Raw genomic sequence first — 21,834 nt, forward strand, 5'->3', positions numbered from 1 at the left:
CTCTCCATAGCTACATGCTGACAACTTTCTCACAGAATCTTTACCTGACTCTATGCCAGCAATGCATGAGCACACAGTTCTCTAACACAGAGTTATTTTTATTTTGTACCTGCTACCGTTTAATTTTGTTGAAGTGGTAACAAAACATTTCAACTAAAGATGAAGTACATGGTAAATGTTAACAAACACCAAAGTAGTAGGAAGGTACCTGGTTTTCTCTGTAGCTGAAAATCCTTAGAAAATGCTGGAAAATAAAGAGCGTGTCTTGGGAGTATATGAAACAGAGCAACAGTGCCATCTACGTTTAACTTGGCAAATTACAATTTCCACATGTCCCAGAAAAAGTTATAAGAAGGCTTTAAAAGTAATCCATTGCTCTACTCTTCACCTTACTTAAAACCTGGAAAAGTTCAAGTCTTAGCAGAGCTCACAGAAATCAGGAGAGCCACATAGCATATCTCTAGTAAATACATCTCTTTGATCAGAGATAACTGAAGAAATAAAGACATAGGAAGCCTTTCATGCATGAGAACACAGAGCAGCAAAGGAGAGATCTACTCACAGAACACTTGGTTCAACTCTGCGGTTGGAAAAACCCTGCTGAGAACAATGTACCTGCCACACCAGTGTCCAGCTGTGATGTGTGACCACAGTCTGGTGGAAGCACTGTGGACAGACAGCTTTGAACAGAAGGTTGAGGGAAGAAGACAGAAGAGTAAGACGGCAATCGAGGTTTTATGACCAAAGACTTTTGCATCAGCAGAATGTACCCTTCCCCCACCTTTCACAAACTGTTTTTGCTTCCTCCTAAACTGCAGTTCTGCCTGAAACTACACGGAGAGCTTCCATCTGTCTCCACAGTACTAGAACTCTCTTTGGAAATGAGCTCCCGGCAGCCACTATGAGCCTCATGGGCAGCAGGTGAGACTCTGTGGAAGCTGGGATGTTGGGTAGGGGTGGGTGCACCGACAAATGTAACCGAAATGAAAAAGAAATGCTCCTAAGCAAAAATTTGGTCAAGTTTTGGGCCAGATGAGTATAACTGGCAAGTGGCATGTTTACAATAATCATCTCAGAAAATAGATCATAATTTTCACTCAAGAAATTAAAATCAACACAATTACCATTGAAAACGGTTATGAAACTGAGGAGAGAACACAAGACAGGGAAAGGACAAAGCCACAGTAAATGGAATGAAAGCAATCAATTGGATGTTGTAACTCACAAACTCTGGGAAAATTACAGGACACCACTCCATACCCTGGTAACCATATAAGTAAGTAATTACCAAAATTATGATTTTAAAGCATGGATCAGATCAACACGTGTTCCAGATCACATTTAGAAAATGACATGGTATTATCTGTGGGAGGTCAAAAGCCAGACATATTCCCTAGTCTCGGCAAGTGTGTCTGGATCTTAGATGTCCTCTGCTCCTATACGCTAGCTCACACTCTGCCCACAGTGATTGATCCTAACAAACAATCAAGGGTCACGGACACTTGTGTGACAGACCCACAGCATTAAGAGGAAGTGTTGACGGTGACAGAGCAACTGGGCAGGCTGTAAAGAACACTGGGATTCATACAATTACTAGGTGCTGGACCAGGAGGACATAGAGCACAATTCCTGAGCTACTCTAGGAACAGAAATGCCAGTGCTTGGCAACACTCTTCCTAAAGGGGAAACAGGACCTTTCTTAACTTAACAAGCAAACTACACTCTGGAGGTGTACTGGAGACAACTGAGAGCAATTAGTGACCGAAGGCAGCAAATCAGCAAGGCAGAGAGTAAGAGGGACAGGCCTGAAACCACAACAGAGGGCATCAGCTTCAGAATGGACTTTAGGGAGAAGGGAGGGATGGCATGAAAGAGAGGGGTCAAGTTAGTATTATACCCCCCACCCCCTATCCATGGGAAGTTTCCAGGGACTCTGTGGATAACAAACTCTAAGGACTTAAAAAGCACAGTGCTGTCACTGCCACAAACTTCAGTAATCTCCACTCTGGACACAGCTGTCATACCCACAATGCTTAAAGGGAAATGTCTCCACATACTCAGCACAATCACAACTTTAAAAAAAATAACTTGGCTGGTGTTATGGCTAGGATAGGCTGACTGCACTTTTCTTAGAATGCCAGTTATGATATCCGGAGAGATTACAGCTTGCAGGGGAGTGGAATAACGCCAGCAATGCTGTTAGGGACAGAGGGTGCTTCCTGCTGTCAGCCACCTGCCCTCCTGTAGAACAGCAGTGGACATGGATGAACTGGGAATGACAGGAACACACAGAAACTATTTTTTTTTCTAAACTTATACTTATACTTATACATAAGTAGAATTATATAAGATGATCAATTAATTTTGAGGGGGAGGAGAAAACAATGTCACAAGTAGAAAACACAAAACACAGAAAAATGGATTCCAATATTACAGCTCACTTTAACATAAAAGATCCAAACATAAAAGACACAACTGTCAGGTGATATATGAAAGACAAGACCCAACTATTTGCTGTGTAAGAAAATGATTTTAAATTGAGACAATTTAAAAATAAAAGAATGAAGAAAAAGATACCGTGGCTATGCTAAGGGCAAAAGTGTCTTTACTATAATATTTCAGACAGAGCAGAGTTCAGAACAAAGTAAAATATCAGGCACATACAGACAGGCATTATCTAAATAGAAGACATAAGATTCTCAGCAACAAGAATCAAAACACAAGGCAAAAAACAAAAGACAAAAAAAAAAAAAAAAAAAAAAAAAAACGGGGCTCAATGGAGATGGAGGAGAGCTGCACTGCTTGAGCTTTAACCCATTTCAGAGCTGACAGATCCAACAGAGGACAGATGACCCGGTCCTCACATGCCTCAGTGTCACCAACAGGCAGACTTAGCACTCCCTCCCACAGCAGAGCCCATGCTGTTTGCTCAATGGAGCATGTACCAAGGCAGAAATAAGGCAGGCCAGCCCGTAAAACACCTGAATGGAGGTAAGAGAAACAGGCAGAATGCTTGCAGATCACACTAGGGTTAGGTTTAGGGGTAGGTGTAGAACGATAGCTGGAAAACTCCAGATACAACAAACAACACATTTCCAAATCACATGTGAGCCAAGGAAGTCTCAAAGGAATTGAACTTATTTTCCCTATATGAAACCGAGAATGTTCCTTATCAAATGTACAGGCTGCAGGAAAAGTTGTACTAGAGGGAAACTGAGTGAACCAGGGCTGTTAGGACAGAGGGTCTAACTCAGCTATCTGAACTTCTTCCCTGGGATGCTGCAGAGAGCAGCTGAGACCTCAGGAAGCAGGAAGAATGAAACAAGCAAAAATCACCAGCTGAAAACAAAGCAGAAAACGAACAGACAACTCTTGGTTCTTGAAAAAGTCACCAGCAGGAAAAAGAGACTCACCAAGGCACATAAGCAACCAAGAGGAACATTAGCTAAGACTTAGAATTGCACAGCAAGGAAATTCTTTTCTTTCCTTTGGGAACAAATGGCAGGTTTTGCTTTCTATTTAATTACACTGCATCATGGTGTAGACACATGCACACGCTGAGGTTCCTGTGTGTGCAAAGGCACATGTGAATGGTGGTATGTGAGCAGAGGGCCAGGGAGACTCAGTCTTCCTCAATCACTCTCAATCTTGCTATTTGGGATGGGGTCTCTTAGGCAATGGATTTGGTTGGACTGGCTAGTCAGCAAGCCCCAGGGATCCCCCTGCCTCCAAACGAGCACGCACAACCACACCCAGCTTGTTATAGGGGTGCCTGGAATCTTAACTCAGGTCCCTTACTAACTAGGTCATCTCCCAACCCTAAAAATGCACTTCTTAACATAAACTATTCACTGGCAACAGTTTCTACAAAACAGTTTTACAAAAACAAACAAAAAAAAGTTGTAAAATGTATTTATTTGTACAGTCTGAACCAGCAACAATTCTTACAACTTAAGGAAGTAACATGGAACCAAAGAAGGTGCATAATATGTGCATTATTGTGTTGTGAATATGAAGAAATAAAAATAATCAGAAAGACCAGTATCAATAAGTAGTCAATGAATTCTGCTTTATCCCAGAGGTTAATATTGAGGACCAGATAGTAAGAACGAGGCTTTAAAATTACAAAGTGACTATGCTATGAGTGGCTTTCATTGAGACATTTCTCACGCACAAATGGGAGGGGCTCTAGTTTCTGCCACCTAATATGCAAATGTACGGACAGTCTGAGCAGCTCTGGGGTGATCTGGCACAGACCACAATGTGCCAACCTGATTCATTTCTTAGCTGATAGACATTGCATGTACAGGTAGCCACTAAAAATAACTTATTTGTGTAGTAAACTAGGGACATGTATGTGACATTAAAATAGGATATAAACTATAAGACAACATTCAGAAATACATAAGCACACACTGCATTGACTGAAAACCCCACTAAAATGTCAATATGGGTCCTGTGACAGTAGAATGGCAGGTCATCTGGATTTTGATCTTTGTTTCTAACTTCCCAAGACAAGCACTCCGGTTATTCCACCTTGCTTTTTGTACACCTACCTCAGCAGCTTAAATAGTGCTGCCCCATGTTGCTAGGATGAGCCTGCTGCCTCATCTTTCTTCACCACTGGCATCGTGAACCCTACAACTTCCCAAGAGCCTGACAGCTGACCCTTCCTTAAAAACTATACTATTGTTAAAAAAACAAACAAACAAACAAACAAAAAACAAATGGAGTATTCTACTAAAAAAGTCACAACCCACATATACTAACTTTTGAAATAGTAAAATACTCCTGTCCTTCTAAGCATGGCTTAAGGATGTGTAAACAGTGTGGCACATGGCAGGACGACCACTTAATCTATGCTTGTGAGTAGGAGAGATGAAAAAAATGCACAAGGAGCACTAAGCCTAGATCCAATTTTACAAAGATGTGAGATCAGAGGAAAAGCAACACCAGATATCACCCTCAGTGCCTACAGCCATCACAGTGAGGGCAGGAAGACGACCAAGAGAAGAGGACGGGAAACACTAGGGTAGCTGATGGAACAGCTCCTCTGAAGCTCATGTGATCACAAACCACTCACGAAGCAAACATTTCCCAAGCATCAAGGGAGCACATGGGAGCACACAGCATAAAAAGTTGAGTGCTTGAAGAGCTTGAAGAGCTCACAGCTGAGATGGGAAATCAGGCATTCCTACAAATGAGCAGGTGCCGAGGTCCCTGGGATGCTGAATCAAAAACAAAGGAGAGTGTCCCTGTCACCAAGGGAGCTTGTTACACTCCAGCGAGGGAAAGAAGCCCTGCTTATGGAGAAAAACAAACAAAAGATAAAAAGGAATCAGGAAACAAGCAAAGTACTAAAGAACAATATTAACAGGAGGAACACAGATAACTATAATCTATGGGATACAATGTATAAACTAGCAAAGATCAGCACTGGGGCCACCCAGCTCTAGGCACTTCAGGGACTTATAAATTACAGCAATTCTGAGGCAGGTACTGGGTTTTTTCTCCACCCTACAATGAGGACCCAAGCATAACAGTTGGACTCTTTTGTTTGTTTGCTTGCTTGTTTTGAGACAGTGTTTCTGTCTCAAATAGTAATAACTCTGGCTGTCCAGAAACTCACTTTTTAGACCATGCTGGCCTTGAACTCAGAGATTCGCCTGTCTCTGCCTCCTGAGTGCTGGGACTAAGGCCGTGTGCCCCACCATCCACCAACAGCTAGATTCTTAGTATCTTCCTCCAAAGGTCTATGTTCATGGCGTAGTCACCAGCCCATGGCTATGTGCTTTTCAGGACCCAGCCTTTCCTGTTCCCTGGCCACCAAGAGCTGACGGCCTATTCTACCACGTGTATCCATCATGTTGAATTGCTGTGACACATGCCCACACCACATAGCCAAATGACCATGGTCCCAAACTTCTGAAACCTTGAGCCAAAATAAGTCTTTCTCCCTTTACCTGTCACTATGAGAGAAAGCTGACACACTGAGATGCGCTTTCTCTGACATCAAGTGTCTTTTCTTTAATGAAGAAAAGTCTCTTTTCTCCTGGAGACTTTTAAACTACGTGTCTGCTTATGGCATCTGCTTCTTTCCATTTCCCATTCTGTACATGCAGCAGCTGAGACTGCTGGGAGTACCGTGCTGACGCCCTCACACATTTACAGCAAAGCCCAAACTACTACAACAAAAACAGCCTCAGGAGTTTCCCATCGGACATCAACATGGGAGAGAGCTCCACTTCTGAGGGACCAGAGGCTCCCTATTGTTTGTTTCTCACTGTGTCTGTTGGCACAGTGAGAAACTGTGGCATACATTCTGAGCAGGTACTGCACCAGGCTGCAGAGCACTCAGGCAGGACCCACAAGCAGAGTGGCTGAAGCTTCACTCCCCTCGACAGCAAGATTCAGAAGGAGGCTTTGTCTTGTGCTGTGATGGAGGATACCTAGATTCCTGAAGAGACGTTTTCAGAGATGCGGCTCTATCAGCGGGTTTCTTTCACTGACTTAAGACTGCTGCACAGTGGGTCAGTGAATCTATGGAATGGAACATGTGTGAACTCTATACTTACACTTATTTTTCTTTTCTAGTCAGCAAATTCGGCCTCACGTTCTGCTTCAGTGCTAAAATTTTACAGATGAAGAAAGCAAGGCACAGGGGATCAAGTGACCTGCCCACATTCTAGCTAAACCAAACCCTACCCCACCCCTGCAGTCTGGTGCAGAGACACTATGCTGTGTCTACCTTACAGCTCTCAACATCTATTCCAACCAACAAGAAAAGTAATTTGTACCCAACACTTGAGTTTGATTAGCAGTTGAAATCCCATTTAAACACCGAGCTGTGAATTAATCCTCAGTACACTGACTCCTCCTTCCACGTGAATCTGTTTTTGCTGTGACTGCTGCTCTGGTAATGGAAGGAAGAAAAAAGCTGCAGTACGTCTACTTCAGGCTTCACCCCACAACCATGCTGGAGACTGATGCCACAGCATCACAGACAAGTGCTCTACCATTGAGCTAGTCACCATGGGCAATGGCCTCTTAACTGTATGTTAGTGAGCTGGCTGTGCCCTGAACACAGGAGACCACAGCTCCACTTAACCCAGCAGGTGGAGAAAGCACAGCTGATTCATCAGGCACACTCTCAAGGACCAAGGACACTGGCACTAGTGAGGAGGCACCCCATCATAGCACCAGACAGGGCCTCTGAAGCAGTCAGTCATTTACTTCTGAATATTGAGAAGAGAGACCTGAGCACCAAGCCATTCTGGTGTAGGCAGCCCAGGGAGAGCCAAAGGGACCACAGCTGCAGGGCAGAGTGCAAAGCTCTGGGCCCAGTATGAGGGCAGTGGCAGGACTTCACACAAAGGCACAACCCAAACGCCATGTGCCCCAGTATTGTAAGTTAATAGACCAAAAGATAGCAATGCTGCTGTAGACTGGTCTTCCCAACCACTGAGATGACTGATCCCTTGGACCTAGGAGTGTGAGACCAAGCTAGGAAACACAAAGCAATCCTTTTAAAAAGGGGAACCCTAAGTACTGAAATACTCTGTTATGTAAGCAAAATTAACTGTTTTCTTTAGAGTCATTCCTGAATTTGTAGAAATAGCTACAAAACAATAAAAAGCACCTCCTCCAGGAATCTCTCCAGCATGTACATTGGCAGGACCTGGGGTGGCAGGTAAGCTTCTCTGCACCAAGTACAGCTGATGGCCAGCAGCACAGGCTAGGCGGCAATCAGGACTGGCTGGAAATCTACGAGGTCAGGGGACATACTGAGCAGAGATCACCCCTGAAGTGTCCATGGGAACAGAGTCTAAGAAGTCAAGACACTGTGGCTCAAAAGAGGATGGAATGGGAGGCCTAGTGCATATATGTCACCTATGAGAGCCTAACAATGACATGCCACAGAAGGCTAATTGGGGGAAGGCTAATATGGGGAAGGAGTAAGCCTCAGACACAAAGGGTTGAGTCCTACTTCCTTCAGGCCTCTTCATGCCAAAGTCTACACACGCTGGTCATTCACACTCCAGGACTAGGAGTGACCTCTATGACTCAATAGTTCCATGCCCCTGGTTGCTCTGCATTCTCCCACTAAAATGTGTCTTTGCTGAGAGCAGAAACTGTATTTGATCCTATAGTCTTTCAAACTAGAACCAAACCTGGCACAGGGTAGAAGCAAAATAATGATGAAATTAGTAACACCAAGTAACTACATACTGAGCCCACTAGAGAATTCAAGAGTTGTTTGGAAGGGAAAAGGGTAAACACCTCAGTAATAGCTGGTGCAGGTGACAGCTAAATTGAAGCATTAATTATTTAAAAATTGTCTACTTCTACAGCATGCAACAGACCCCTGCATATATTTGGTATACTCCAAGGAATAGCTTGTTCCTGCCCCAACAGCTCCCCCAATGACTCACAGCATCCGCAGGTGGTGAAAGGTTCGGTCATCCTGTTTAAGCCAAGGCCCTTTGTTATAGTTAAGGTATTCAATGTCCTCTACCACCTAAAACAACAGAAACAGAGAACCCCATTTTAGAATTTCGAATGAGGCAACAGTGGAAGTCACAAACTATTGGCATATAAGTCACGAACAAAATGGTAGGACCCAAGTGCTGCTCAGCATGGTCCTGCCTCACCAACACCCCAAATACCAAGAGCTGCTCTGAAGACTGGAGGAAAAGTAAGAGTGGACAGAAAAGCCAACAGTAAGGACAGATTACCCTTGTCTTCCCAAAACTTCCTTCAGAAGGAAAGAGTCGTGCAGAGAAGCAGAGGAACTTGAAAGCTAACACATTCCTGGAGAGCTAAGGCCTCCAGTCCTGCCTTTCTGAGCAAATCTTCTCATGCTCAGAGCTCATTCTCAGATACATACCATCTAAACAGATACCCGAACACCAATCGAAAGACACAAAAATAACCTGATCATGAACAAGGTGGCACCGGACTGGGAGGATAAGGAAAGCAGTCTTTCAGACCATGTAGGACAAGCTGGGAAAAGATGCTTACAGCAGGAAGCAGCAGAGCCACACCAGAACACAGGCTCCTTTGAAGGCAGAATGCTGTTCCCTAGCGAGACAGCTCACTAGGTTCCCTTCCTCTGTCCTTTGTACAGAGCAACTGAGCATGCCACAGCCACCAGCTCTGCAAGATCCTTCTGCAGGACAGAGGGGCCAGAGGTGGCACTCAAGTCTTGAATCCCTATGTTTCATTTCTTTCTGAGACAAGGTCTTGATATACGGCCCAATGTAGAGGAAATCCACGCCGTTTGGGCGTGGTCAGAGTGACATGAGGAAGGTTTAAAGAGTTCAGGGGTGTGCACGTGGTTCCCTTCATCCCCTGCTCCCTGCTGCCTGGCTAGGTGGATCTGTGAGAACTATTTCTTAATAAAATATCTGTTATCTATCTGATCTGACTCTACGTTTTATCCCCCAATAGCCGTAGCTAACCTGGAATTCACTATGTAGACCTCAAACTTGAAGGAATCTTCCTGCTTCTGCTTCCCAAGTGCTGGCACTACAAACATGCCTCACCTGACACTGGTAATTGAAGCTTTAGATACAATGAATAAATTTAAAGCAGAATTCCTGTGAGGGGAATGGTGTTAGTTTGTGTCGTTGCCAACAGGATCTCATGATGCAGCCCAGGCTGGTCTTGACTTCACTATGTAGCTTAGGCTGGCCTTGAACTTCTGTTTCTTTACTTTAGCCTTATGTTTTTCACTGGATGGATATTTACTTACTTAATACCATTTAAGAAATGATCTTTTCCCTCCTATTTCACTTTATTATTATTATTATTATTATTATTATTATTATTATTATTATTATTATTTTGAAGGAACTGGCTTTGCCAAACTAAGATGGTCTCTGTGTTGAGTCTGGTGAAACAAAATTTAGAACTCACGCTAACTGGGTGACTTGCTACTTCTTGCATTAACAACACAGAGTTTTTTGTTACTGTGCATACACTTTTATACTGGGAGAGCAGATGTCCTGAATTACTCCTTTCAGAATTTTTTTGGCTGGTATTCATTAGGTTTCCTGAAAACTCCATTAAGATTAACTGGAATTTCACAAGATTCAGACTCAAGGAAAATAGTTCTCCTTAAAAAGTAACTAACTTTTCCTCTGAACTAATGCAAGGTGCAGCTGTCATACTCTGTGATACATACATGTTCCAAGGCATTTTGCATCTTTGCCATCTATGATTTTAAGATGATATGAACAAAGCTAATTTTTAAAACAATCAACAACTTGATGGCTCAGGGAGGGTGATGAGCAGGGCAGACCCTGCCGTCTGATTATGATGCGCCAATGCTCCTGTAACTAGTAGGAATCAAACTCATCCTGTGGCCTGAGGAGCCCTGTGCATCAAGTTTAAAAACATAGGCCATTGACGAGTATTGCCCCACCTTGGTTGAGTCTTCAGATTCCCAGGTATTGTACACCAGAACCTCACACTGCTCACTGTAAGACAGGATGAGAGACACATGATCAGCACTTCCACACAGAAGGTCTGGACAAATGCCAGCAGCCACTAGAGCCCCTTCTCTGACACAAGCATCCCCACAGCTGTGACCTGGGTATTCTGTGTTCATGCCACCACAGTATGACTGTGCAGGAGGCAAAAATCACTTACTTAATTTTGTTTTCATTCATAATTTTAATTTCTTTGAGAACTTAAACAATGCCCTGAACCTTTTCAGTATCCAACAATTTAACCGTCACATCTTCCCTTACATACAAATACACCCAGGACCCGAGATCCCTGTGGAGTAAGGAAGCACAGTTCCCTCAGGCTTCAACTCAGGAACAGGAATGGAAGACAGCTATGGTGATGCTGATGACAGATGCCAACTGAAAGGATCTATGGGACTGTGTATTCACGCATTTCCTCCACAGGTGTGCTGTTTCCAGCAATTATCTAGATATCTAGCTGCTGCCTGAATAAGAATGTACCTCTAGTGCTAAAATTTGACATGGACTTGAGCATAAGTTTATTTTTAGCACCAAGAATCTTAAGGATATAATGGGGGTAGCGGAGGCGGCGGGGGGGGGCGCATTTAAAAGAACATCCAAACAAATTCACAAACCCTGAACTGAAAAGTCTCCTGTTGGCTCTGCAGCCTGAGGCAGTGAATGGGAGAGAAAACCCTCTGGGTTATGGGGCTCCCTCCAGTCTCTGTAAGGCAGCTTGAGTCTCGCTTGTCAGCACTGAGCTGGGCTCACCTCATCTGTGGAAGGAAGGTGTTCTTGTAGGCATTCTCGATGTCCTGGAGATAGGCAGAGGTGACCTTCATCTCATGTGGCTAAACAAAAGCAGAGAAAACAGCACAGGAGGCATTCAGACCGCTTCTTACCATGAGAGAGAGAGAGAGAGAGAGAGAGAGAGAGAGAGAGAGAGAGAGAGAGACTGACAAGCTGCAAGGGCTTCAGGGGACAGGTGGGGGGGCACAACCAGAGAGAACTATTCTGACTACAGAGGAAGCCAAGTCATGACCCTCCTCTACACAGAGCAGTCAGGAAAGAGGTCCCTCTGTAAAGTTCCGCCTGTCTTTCTGCTGCACCTGACATCAAGTGCAGACTAGTCTCTCCCTCCTGCCTCCACTTTCTCCTACTGCAGACCCCTCTCTACCTCTCTGCTCTTTCCCTTCTCTCCCACCTCCACACACCCTTTCACTGCTCCTGTCATCGGAGGGTAATTTTAAAGCATAATAATTTTAAAATTCAAGTAAGGGTGGACAGTTTAGCCAAAGCTTAAGACTCATTCTTTCTCCCTAGTTCGTCTTCTGTGGCTTTTGCTTATTTCCCTGCTCACTACAGGGCTCCTCGACCACAATGTGAGCTGCTGGGATGGGGAACTCACCTATCCAGTTAACACACAGCCCTAGCACCCTGTAGTCTGGTACAGAGGTACTCAAGAAACACTTGTGGGAGGGAAGAGGAGAGGGAGGAAAGAAAGGACTGGGTCTACTATTTTGACTTACAGAAATAAAGAAAATACTCTAAAACTGGACGGTGATAGAAGTTGCCATAATTTGCTAAAAATCAGTTGCAAATTTCAACTGGTGCATGTAATCAAGTATAAATCCCATCTCACTAAAACTGTTCAGAAAAGGGAAAGAGCCACTCATTTCCTGAGTGCCTGCAGCCCTGGCACCTATACTAGGCACAGGAGGATGTGACAGTCAACTGTACATTCTGTCTACAAAGGTGAAGGGGACTGACTTCTCTGGAGAATTCACACCACCTGGGAACTTTATTGCAGCACAGTAGGTGCCATGCAGGAACCACCGGCACTTCTGTCTGACAGACACAGGCACTTAGTATTAACAGGGGAAGGGCCAAAAAAGCACTGTAGAGGCAACAAGGAATCACTAGCCACGGCCAAAGTGAAACAAGATGTTCATTCTTCCACACCCACATAAGTCCAAGGAGAAAGCCAAGCCTTGCCCTGCTTGCTAGACTTGTGATGTACCAGCATTGCCCTCTGCTAAGGTAATAACCTATCTTGCTTGTAACATAACTACTCAACACAAAACACCCACTGAATTTACCTGATGATTGAAAAGACATCCAAATCACTTTCATCTCTAGGACAACAGGGCATGAGACCCCTTTTAGAAGAGAAAGGTCTAAGCAGGGCAGAGGAGATGGTCACTCTGCCTCCCACAGAATGGCTCAGGGGACAAATGTGTGCTCTTGGCTGGAACCTCCTGCACGTGTCTCCTGCCCTGTGAAGGCCACTGGGAACTGGCACATGTTGATCACAAAAACACGCAGATACCTGGCTCTCATGGGTACTGACTTACATCTCCTTTCTTCTGGATCCGGCTCTTTATTTCTGGCACAGGCACATCAATGTAGATGACTGCATGAGGTGGCAGGTACTCTGGGAGAGTGAGCTGTTTCACTTCATTGTAGTGGTCCACACCTGCAGGGGAGAGCTGATGGTCATCAAACTCTAGGCAGCTACAGGCTTCTGGCACATGGGGATCTAAACCATGACCCTAACTGCTGGGCACAGGACAGACCCTGAGTATGTCAACCTGACTTCCTGGGCAAGCTGGAGGCATGCCAAGTGTTCTCCTTATGTTTCTTTAGCTGGGATGCATGATACACCTGATGTGTATCTATTTCTTTATGGAACACAGATCAGAGTCTGGTCTATAGGGCGTTCAAAAGGTATTTCTCAAATAATTCAACCTAAAACATAAGCTACACTTCCCTTGGGTTCAGAATACTTCAGAGAGTTGAATAGACTATGCCTAACTCCTCACTGGATCAGATTCACACCCAGATAAACTGGGAGCCCTGAGACTGGAGCAGTCACCTTGGCAAACAACATATAGATGTCAAACAGTCCTGGTGAATGAAGGATTGGTATTCAAAAGAGCAACAACCCATCCTATCCATACCAGCACCCAACAGGGCACCTCTATGCAGTGCTGAGAAAGCACTGTTTGTATGGTAAAAATCTTCCAGAATGACAAGTCGGTGCTCACACGAAGGCCCACAGAACAACGCTTACTTCACTTCACTGAACATCCCAGTGACCCACCTGGTCATCGTGTCAAAGGCTATCTTTGGACTGGTCTGTGACCAAGACCAAGGAGGACCACACACAAATAAGAGATGTGTGATGGAGGAGGCATGTGTATGGGTATAGGGCACTTGCACGGACTGCCCTGACCACACCCACATAAGCCCAAATAGAAAGTCAGGCCTTGTCCTGCTTGCTAGACTTGTAATGTACCAACCTTGTCCTCTGCTAAGGTAATAACCTACCTTGCTTCCTCTGTTCCATCTCGATTTGCCTGCTTATTTTTGTCAACATCCCATTCCTTTGGCCCCTTTTCCTCACTGGATGCCACTGACTTTAGCCAATGCACTTTTCCCTATCCTGGTACTAATATGTTGGCTATAGTCACCAACCTATTACATGTAAAATCCAATGGTCACCTGTTAGAGCCCATGTGGCATGGCCAACTCCCTCACACCCTTCAGCTATCTCTATGCACATGTAGCCATGGAGCTTTAACCTTTGGAGTTTCCACCTCCTCAGTAACTGTATCCCAGACCTGGTCACCACTCTGCTGTCCCTCATGAGCACTACCAAGTCAAAACAGGCTCTGTTGGCCTCTATTCCTCAGGCCTTTGCAGCATGAATCTGCCTTTAGGTATATCCTGAGCCCATTTCAGAGAATCTCCCACCCAAACAGAAACTCGCCTTGCAGCCTACTGACTCCTCTTCATTCTAGAAACTGGTATTCACTACTGTCCTGCTGTACTCTGACAAGAGTGACCACTGTTCCCTCGTCAGTTTCAGCCTCCTCAGCACATAGCTCCTGCTGCCAGTGTATCCTCTAACCTAGAGCAATCTGTTCCCTTCCTACTTTCTCACAACTGGCTTCCTCTCCTTGGACTTTTCCTTACCATATACATATATGTTCTTTCCAGACATTTCTGTGACCATCTAACTATCAAATCTTCCTTCTCACGCTTAAGATCCTCAGTGGTCCCTTAGGACTTCCAGAAGTGTCCTACCCTAAAAGGCCAGTCCTTTCTTGTGCATGCCCTGCCACGCACTGCCACTCCAACACCACTGGCCAATCCCCAGCCCACGCCCTAGCCTGCTGCTGACAATGTCCCTGTCCTCTCTCCCTCCCTGAGGGCCACTCACCACAGGAGCTGTCCCTGGCAATGACTCCCACTGCTGCCAGTTCTCAGGTGTGCTCTTTCCATAGCACTCTAGAGCAAAGCTGAGGGGTACTTAGGGATTCTGTGTGGCCACTCATCACTTCTGCTGGCTTAATGCCCTTGCCCTGAGGATAACAAAGGCCTTCCCTGATATCCCAGCGCTGTACACACAGTGGCCCCCAGAAATATCTGTTGGCCAACCTCAACTGCTGCTTGGCATGTACAGGGCAGGCTGCCCCTTGCCCAGTTTTTTCACTCCACACACACTGATGGGTGACCTCTAGCCACCATGATACAGCAGAGCCCAAGTCTCACATTACAACCATCCCTTTGCTTGCCTCAGTTTCCCTGACTGACTACACTCATGCTGACTGTCGTATTTCAGTACTCACTGGTGCAGCCATCAAGCACACAGTCAAGAACCTGCCACTAAAACTGACTCTAGCAAAGCACAGCACGGCCCAAACTCTCTTACAGATACACCAACCTCCCCGGGATTCCCAGGCCAGCCTACTTTAACCAACAGCCTTTTATTCTTTCTCCTTTGCCATTTGCCAAAACAGGCTTACCAATTTGTTGGAGGAGCAACTGTACAGGGACAGACAGAGGGGAAAATAAAATGGCCCAATTTCATAAAATTTACACACTAGAACTGGAGAGTTTAGCACAATTAGCTATACAGGCCAAGGAAAACTAGTGAAGCTGTAGGGCTGCCCTGAGGTTTGAGGGTCTCCTAGGGTATGGCTAGGGGAGCTGTGGGATGCCTAAGGGTTCCTGAGCACCAAGGATGCCACTCTGCTTCTAGGGTAAGTGAAGGGACACAAGATACCCATTTGGGATGACCAGGACAACGGGAGCTTCCTGAGTTCCCTTTCCCCTGGGAATATGGTATACAATAGCATGAAATACCCTCCCCTCAGCCTCTGCAGAGGTACCCCCATCAGCAGAGGAACAAGCACACCAGAGGGCACAGTATACAACTCACACTCCTTTCGGATGTAGCCCTGATTGTACATTGCTTCCACGAAGACAAAGTCACTGTAGATGGAGCGCTCCAAGACCACACCTTGTCCTGTTGAAACAAGTAAAGAAAACATTTAAACCAAACGGCTAAAAAGTACTGCTAACTAAAAATTTCATTTTAGAAATGGAAAAGAAAAAACCCAGTCACTTACAGTTCCAGTTCTTACCAAACACATTCAAAGAACCAGTTTCCCCAGAGCACCTACCACCAACTAACTCCTGTCACACATATTTCCAGCCAGTCTTTATGCTCCTATTAAAATGTAAGCCTCCATCCTGCAGGATTCCTGGCTTTTGGAACATGCCTAGCACACAGCAGGTACTTACTCACAAACTATTTAGTAACTAAATAAATCACTGTTTACTTAACATGTAAAGTGTTTCTTTTTAATTTAAGAAACAAGTGGTTAGAAAATAGGCTAGAATATGCTTCTAAAAGAAAACAGACTGGATTTCCCTGAGGTAGGTCCTGGTAGAGAACCCATGAAGAAGACTCCAGACCACATAAGTTCCCAGAATAATACTAATAAAGACCAGGGCTTCCATTCACGGAAGGGAAATAATCACTAATAAAATTGGGAAATAAAAACCAGACACCTACGTAACAACTTCAGCATGACCCAGGGGCTGTGGACACACGCTGTGTACTTAGGAACCCAAGAATCCAAGGCAATGGGTCCCAAATCTAAATTGTGAAGGAGTGTCGTCAGGTATCTTAAGGCCTTGCTGAAAACACACCCTTGTTCTCACAGCTCAGAATCAGAAACACTCATCCAACTTCCCAGGGCAGCTGAACTTGCTTCTAAACCACCATGAACCACAGGGAAATCTCTGCCACAGGAAGCAGACACAGCCTTAAACACAAACTACCCAGTGTTTCCCACACAATCTGCCCATGGTTGCAAGGGCAGCCACTTCCCCAGAAAGCAGACACAGCCTTAAACAGCAGTCACCCCTCTCCCCGCAGTCCACTCATCAACCACAGGGCAGCCACTGCTGTAAGTAGACACAGCTGCCAATATCGGCCACATGCTCTCTCCCACCACACACAGGCAATGTGCAATGTGCCACTGTGAGTACAGTGCCCAGCACATGGCACAGTATGCTTCCAGGATATTCCAGGTTCTCCGAGTCACACCCTTCCTGTTTCCTGACCCACTTACATATATTCCTGTTCTGTCATCTGCTCTCCCCTCAGGTTCTTGCTGCCAGTCTCCCACTCTGAACTTTACTTGCCCAAATGTACTCAGTTTGGATAGCATCTAAGGACACACTCTTCCTAATTGCTGGGGCCCCTGAGACCCGGCATGCTTTGCCTCCCCATAATCTCTACATCTTATCAAGGTTTAACTCTTATTCTGTGGCTCACTGGCTGCCATCCATTCATGTCTGCCTAGGACACACAGTGCATCCTGACGGGTCTGACTCCACACCCTCCCAGTCACGCGCATGCTCCGTCCTCCATCATGCTCATGCTTACAGCAGAGAAGTGACTTCCACAAGCTGCAGATGCTGTGGCAGCAATGATAGGCTGTGCTGCTGTGAGCCAGTGTCAACAAGGATTTCAAGGATTTATGATCTTACTGGAAACACAGAACTTGACTAAAGTACCTTTCCAGAAAACCTCTACTCAGAACGGGATCAAGACCGAGAATGCCCACCACCCTTGACCAAGGACCAGCAGTACCTGTGCTCAATAGGTGCTCCAGCGCGTCTGAGTACTGTAGGAGGCGGCTGGCATACAGCCAGGACTGCAGGCGGTAGCTGTTGCCATCGTTGCTTTTGGGGTCATCATAAAATTTCTCTAGGCTACAGCTGCCATTAAATTCTGTACTGAGGGGCCTCCCATCACCTGTGGTGCTGCTTGAGTACTGCACGTCTGCTTCAGGAAAGTGCCTCATGCCTAAGGAGAGAACACCTAGATGAAGCATGGGCTGACCACTTCCTACTACTGTAAGTATGTGGTTGAACAAAAACACAAAAGAAAATGGGAATGCTATTGCCAGGGCTGGGCACCAGAATCCAAGGGAAGCTCACACTTCTTCACATGCTCAAGAAGCACACGAGGTGCCATAGACAATGGCTGAAGAGCATGCGTCACCATTTCCAGCAATCAAGCAGTACATGGCAGTCCTTCCAACCCTCACCCCATTGGTGCTGTCCACCACCACCAAAAGGCAGGTAAGCAGATGGCTCCACCGGAACTGGAGCAGGTCAGCCTATCCCCCTACCATCCCATGTGAAAGCAAATGCAGTGACGGCTCCTCCGGCAACACAGCTCAGGCAGGTGCCTTGCTGCACTTCCAGGGAAAATGCTATTCCGACTGGTAACTGCCATGCGGTTTTAAATGCACTAATTTGAAAGGTTACCCACACCCCCACCCCCTTCAGTCTTTTTAAGATAGGGTCTTCCTATGAAGCTTTGGATGGCCCAGTTCTCACTCTATAGCCCAAGCTTGCCCATATTCCATGGCAGTCTTCCTGCCTCAGCCTCTCAAGCACTGGAGATTATAGGCATATATTAAATAAGCAACTAAAAAAATGTAAAAGACCTACCTTAGGCCTAAATTTACCTAGTCAACCATCAAGCAAATTCTAGGTGGGATAAGCAGCCACATGCCCGACAAGCCAGGGCCATTCTGCATGATGTCCATACCTAGTTTCTCTGCGATATCCTTGGCGAGCTTGCTTTTCCCAGAGCATATGTTCCCATCTACCGTTATCACTCGGCTGTACTCAGTCAGTTTTTTGGTTGTCTTCTCACCAAGCATGAAGGCCAAAGCTCCATACTTCATCTGGTTTTGCACACTGGTATGAATTTGTCCCTGAAAAACACAACATCACATCACCACTCTGGCTACTACAGGCACTAACAACTATTAGGTAGAATATGAGGAGGACCCTCTTGTTTGATGAGCTGACTCCCTTCTTTCTTAGAGCAAGCTCTCTGAGAGTTGACTGTTTGCCTCCCTAGGTCTCACAACAGGGCTTGAAACAATGATGCTTGGTATGGTGATGAAAACTTGGTGGATGGATAAATAGATGGACAGATGGATGGACAAATGGCAGAGGAGAGGGGGACCTGACAGAATAAAAGCACCTCTCTGATTTAGGCTTCTATCTTCAGCCTGTTACCTAGTTACCCCACCACTGAGTACACATTTTAAGCATGAGAAAGCTAGTAGACTTAAACCAAAGTAGAGTCTAACCCCCAAGTATGATGCCCTTTACCGTGGAAACTTTCCACGATCCAACGAACAATAGAGCAAACGTAAGCATCTTTGTCTTCCTTCAACTCCATAATCAATCACCACAGAAGCGAAACTCCCAGGCTCTGTGGAAGAAGCACCTCTCCTGCTGCCCCGATGCTAAGTTCATTCTCAAGGCAAGAGATATCTTCCCAGCTGTCTCCAGTCTATTCACCAAACTGAAGCTAAATAATCTACTCTCCCCAATCACACAAACAAAAAGGTCACCAAGTGGGGACCAGTGGGGGAACTGAAAGGGCAGCAATGTTTAAAATGAGAAGTTAACTGATCTCACAGAAATGATGTGGATGACAAGTAAGTGACTAAGATGCTCCCATGAGAACCAGGAGATGCACTGTGTGTGCTCATAGGACGCCCACAAATGCAAATGACTTCCAGCACCAAGGCCAGCACGGCAGTGTGTGGCAGGATGGTCTGCACTGCTGAGTAGTGCAAATGGGAGTCAGTGGAAGACAGATGGTTATAAAACTACCGTCCCACTCTAGACCTGGCAACCACATCATCCAACTGATAGGAAACAGTCCCACAAGAAATTTAGGTGTATATACTTAATGCAGTCCCTCCACCACCACCAATTGCCTCGAAGGGGAAACTACCAAGATGGTCTTCAATAGGTAAATAGGTAAGTGATAATATATCCAACTAAGGAGCATTATCCATCAATTAAAAGGAATGACTAAACAAGCCATAAAGACATGAGCAAATCTTTTCTTTTTTTTTCTTGTTGTTTTTGGGGGTTTTGTCTTGAGATAAGGGTCTCACTATGTAGGCCTAGCTGGTCTGGAACTCCCTGTATAGATCAGGATGCCCTAGATTTCATAGATCTGTCTGTCTCATGCTAGAATTAAAGGTATGTGCCATGACATCTGGGGTGGGGGAGAGAGAGAGAGAGAGAGAGAGAGAGAGAGAGAGAGAGAGAGAGAAGAGCAATGGATACTTGGGACTCCACTGTAAAAGTAAATGCAAACACAGTATACAGTATGGCAGCAATAGAATGTGTAACTGATTCCACGAGTCTAGAAGAGTTAAAATGACAGAAATTATCAGAAGAGCAGCGGCTGTCAGTGTAGGGGGTGGAAAGTAAGTGAATATTAAGCACAATGGACTTTTTCAGGGCTGTGAACTATTCTGTGTGGTACTATGAAGGCAGAGAGATATGTCATTGTCCATTGCGAAAAACCATAGGACTTCACAGCATGAGGCATGAACTAAGAGCATGCAAAACTTAGGATGGGACACAGAATGTGACTGGACTTCCAATATACATATGTGAAACAACCTCACCGAAAGAAGGGGGTGATGAAGGGACAAGGAAATGAACGTAACCTGTGAGTCAAGGTCAAAGCGAAAGTGCATTGTGAATGTTCTCTGGGCTCTAGCTGGTAAGTGTGGTCCCAATGGGGCGTAAGCTGACAGCGCTGATTCGGTTCACATTCAAGCACTCCCCGTTTCTCTCCTTCTCTCTCCCTCTCTCTCTCTCCCTCCCTCCCTTCCTCCCTCTCTCTCTCCTCCCTCTCTCTCTCTCTCCCTCCCTCTCTCTCTCCTCCCTCTCTCTCTCCCTCTCTGACACACACACCACTCTTCTGTTCAACATAAAAATCCTTAGCACAGTTTAACACCTCTGTAGCTCTAGCTATTAGAAAGCAAAAAAAAAAAAAAGTTATGATGCCGCCATAAAACGTGCCCCGTTTCCAGCCACGGTGCCCTGGGCACCCAGTATCACCCAGTATTCCGCATGCACCACAGCAAGTCCTAAGCCTCCCCCAATCTACCACACAAGTCTGTTACTGCTCCACGTCACGTCACGACTACAGGGCGCTCGACAAAGCAGCTTCGCCAGTCACTGAACGGACGAGCAAGCGGATACCCAGGCTCCAGGGCTCCGGCATCCCGATTCCGCGAGTGCCGCCGGGAGAGCGAGCCCGGAGCTGCGGCTGGGGCCTCAGGGGCTCGCGGCGCCGGGGTCTGACCCGCAATGCCGGGGCGTCGGGGCGCGGAGCCGACAGGCCGAGACCCAAGCAAGAGGAGGCGCCCGCCGCTCACCACGCGCTGGACTCCGGCCGCGGGGCCGCGCGCGGAAGCCGTCGCCGGGACAAGTCTCAGCAGCCTCAAGGCCATAGCTCCGCCGTCCCCGCCGGCTCAAGGACCAGAGGGACGCGAGCGCGACGGGGTCCTAGCCTGTCTGCGGCGCGCTGCCATGACGTCACAGCAGAGGCGTCCGTGACGCCTGTAGGAGAGAAGAAAAAAAAAAATCTTGCAGAGGAAGACAGGGGACCGGGCAGGGACCTAGGGAAGAGACGGTGCTTAGACCTAGGCTGACGCCATGGGGACAGGTTGGCTCCTTTGGGCGAGTAGCGCGGCTGGACCCTAGACAGCAGAGCTGCGTGTGTGGCGAAGGGCGAGAAGGCGCTGCAGGGCTTGCGGATGGCACGGAGGCTGCCCACTCCTGGGCTGCGGGTCTCAGGGGCGGGAGTGTGACGCCCTCGCTCCCAGATTCTGTGGTGAGAACCCGCCTCCGGGCTCAAAGCCCCACCTCTGAGGAGAAGACCCGCTTCCGGGGTTCTGCCGGCGGCGTCACCCACTCCCCGCCACCCGCCGGGGCTCCGCGACCGCGACCGCGACCCGCGCACGACTCGTTTCTGAGCCCTTGCCCTGCTGAGTGCTGAGGTGGCCTCAGGTCCGGAGCCACCGTGGTCTCCAGTGCAGAGCTCCCTGCCTCACTACCACAGCTGCCTCCCCGAAACTTCTTCAGCTACAAAACCCTCTGAGACTGAGGAAGAAAAGTCTGGGAAAGCTAGCAAAGTGATCCTAGGAAGAGGGTTCCCAAA

At 46.5% G+C, this 21,834-nt stretch overlaps 1 protein-coding gene across 2 annotated transcripts in view; it reads right to left on the bottom strand.

The window, feature by feature from the left end:
• The window catches only part of Ndufa10 (NADH:ubiquinone oxidoreductase subunit A10), a 33,077-nt gene extending 11,868 nt beyond the window's left edge, over window positions 1–21,209 (bottom strand). Inside the window, exons 1-8 of one of the 2 annotated variants that reach the window (XM_027397624.2) lie at window positions 21,050–21,206; window positions 18,394–18,562; window positions 17,425–17,640; window positions 15,700–15,786; window positions 12,827–12,948; window positions 11,244–11,323; window positions 10,427–10,481; window positions 8,433–8,518 (exon numbers count right to left, since the gene is read on the bottom strand). In XM_027397624.2, coding sequence (XP_027253425.1) covers window positions 8,433–8,518; window positions 10,427–10,481; window positions 11,244–11,323; window positions 12,827–12,948; window positions 15,700–15,786; window positions 17,425–17,640; window positions 18,394–18,562; window positions 21,050–21,124 — 890 coding nt within the window. In that variant the 5' untranslated portion in view covers window positions 21,125–21,206. Of the gene's footprint in view, window positions 1–8,432; window positions 8,519–10,426; window positions 10,482–11,243; window positions 11,324–12,826; window positions 12,949–15,699; window positions 15,787–17,424; window positions 17,641–18,393; window positions 18,563–21,049 lie in introns of both variants that reach the window. The other variant, XM_027397623.2, reaches the window with a different exon arrangement.
• Between the last annotated feature and the right edge of the window lie 625 nt (window positions 21,210–21,834).

The sequence above is a fragment of the Cricetulus griseus genome, chromosome 2, assembly GCF_003668045.3.
Source record: "Cricetulus griseus strain 17A/GY chromosome 2, alternate assembly CriGri-PICRH-1.0, whole genome shotgun sequence".
Classification (NCBI taxonomy): Eukaryota; Metazoa; Chordata; class Mammalia; order Rodentia; family Cricetidae; genus Cricetulus; species Cricetulus griseus.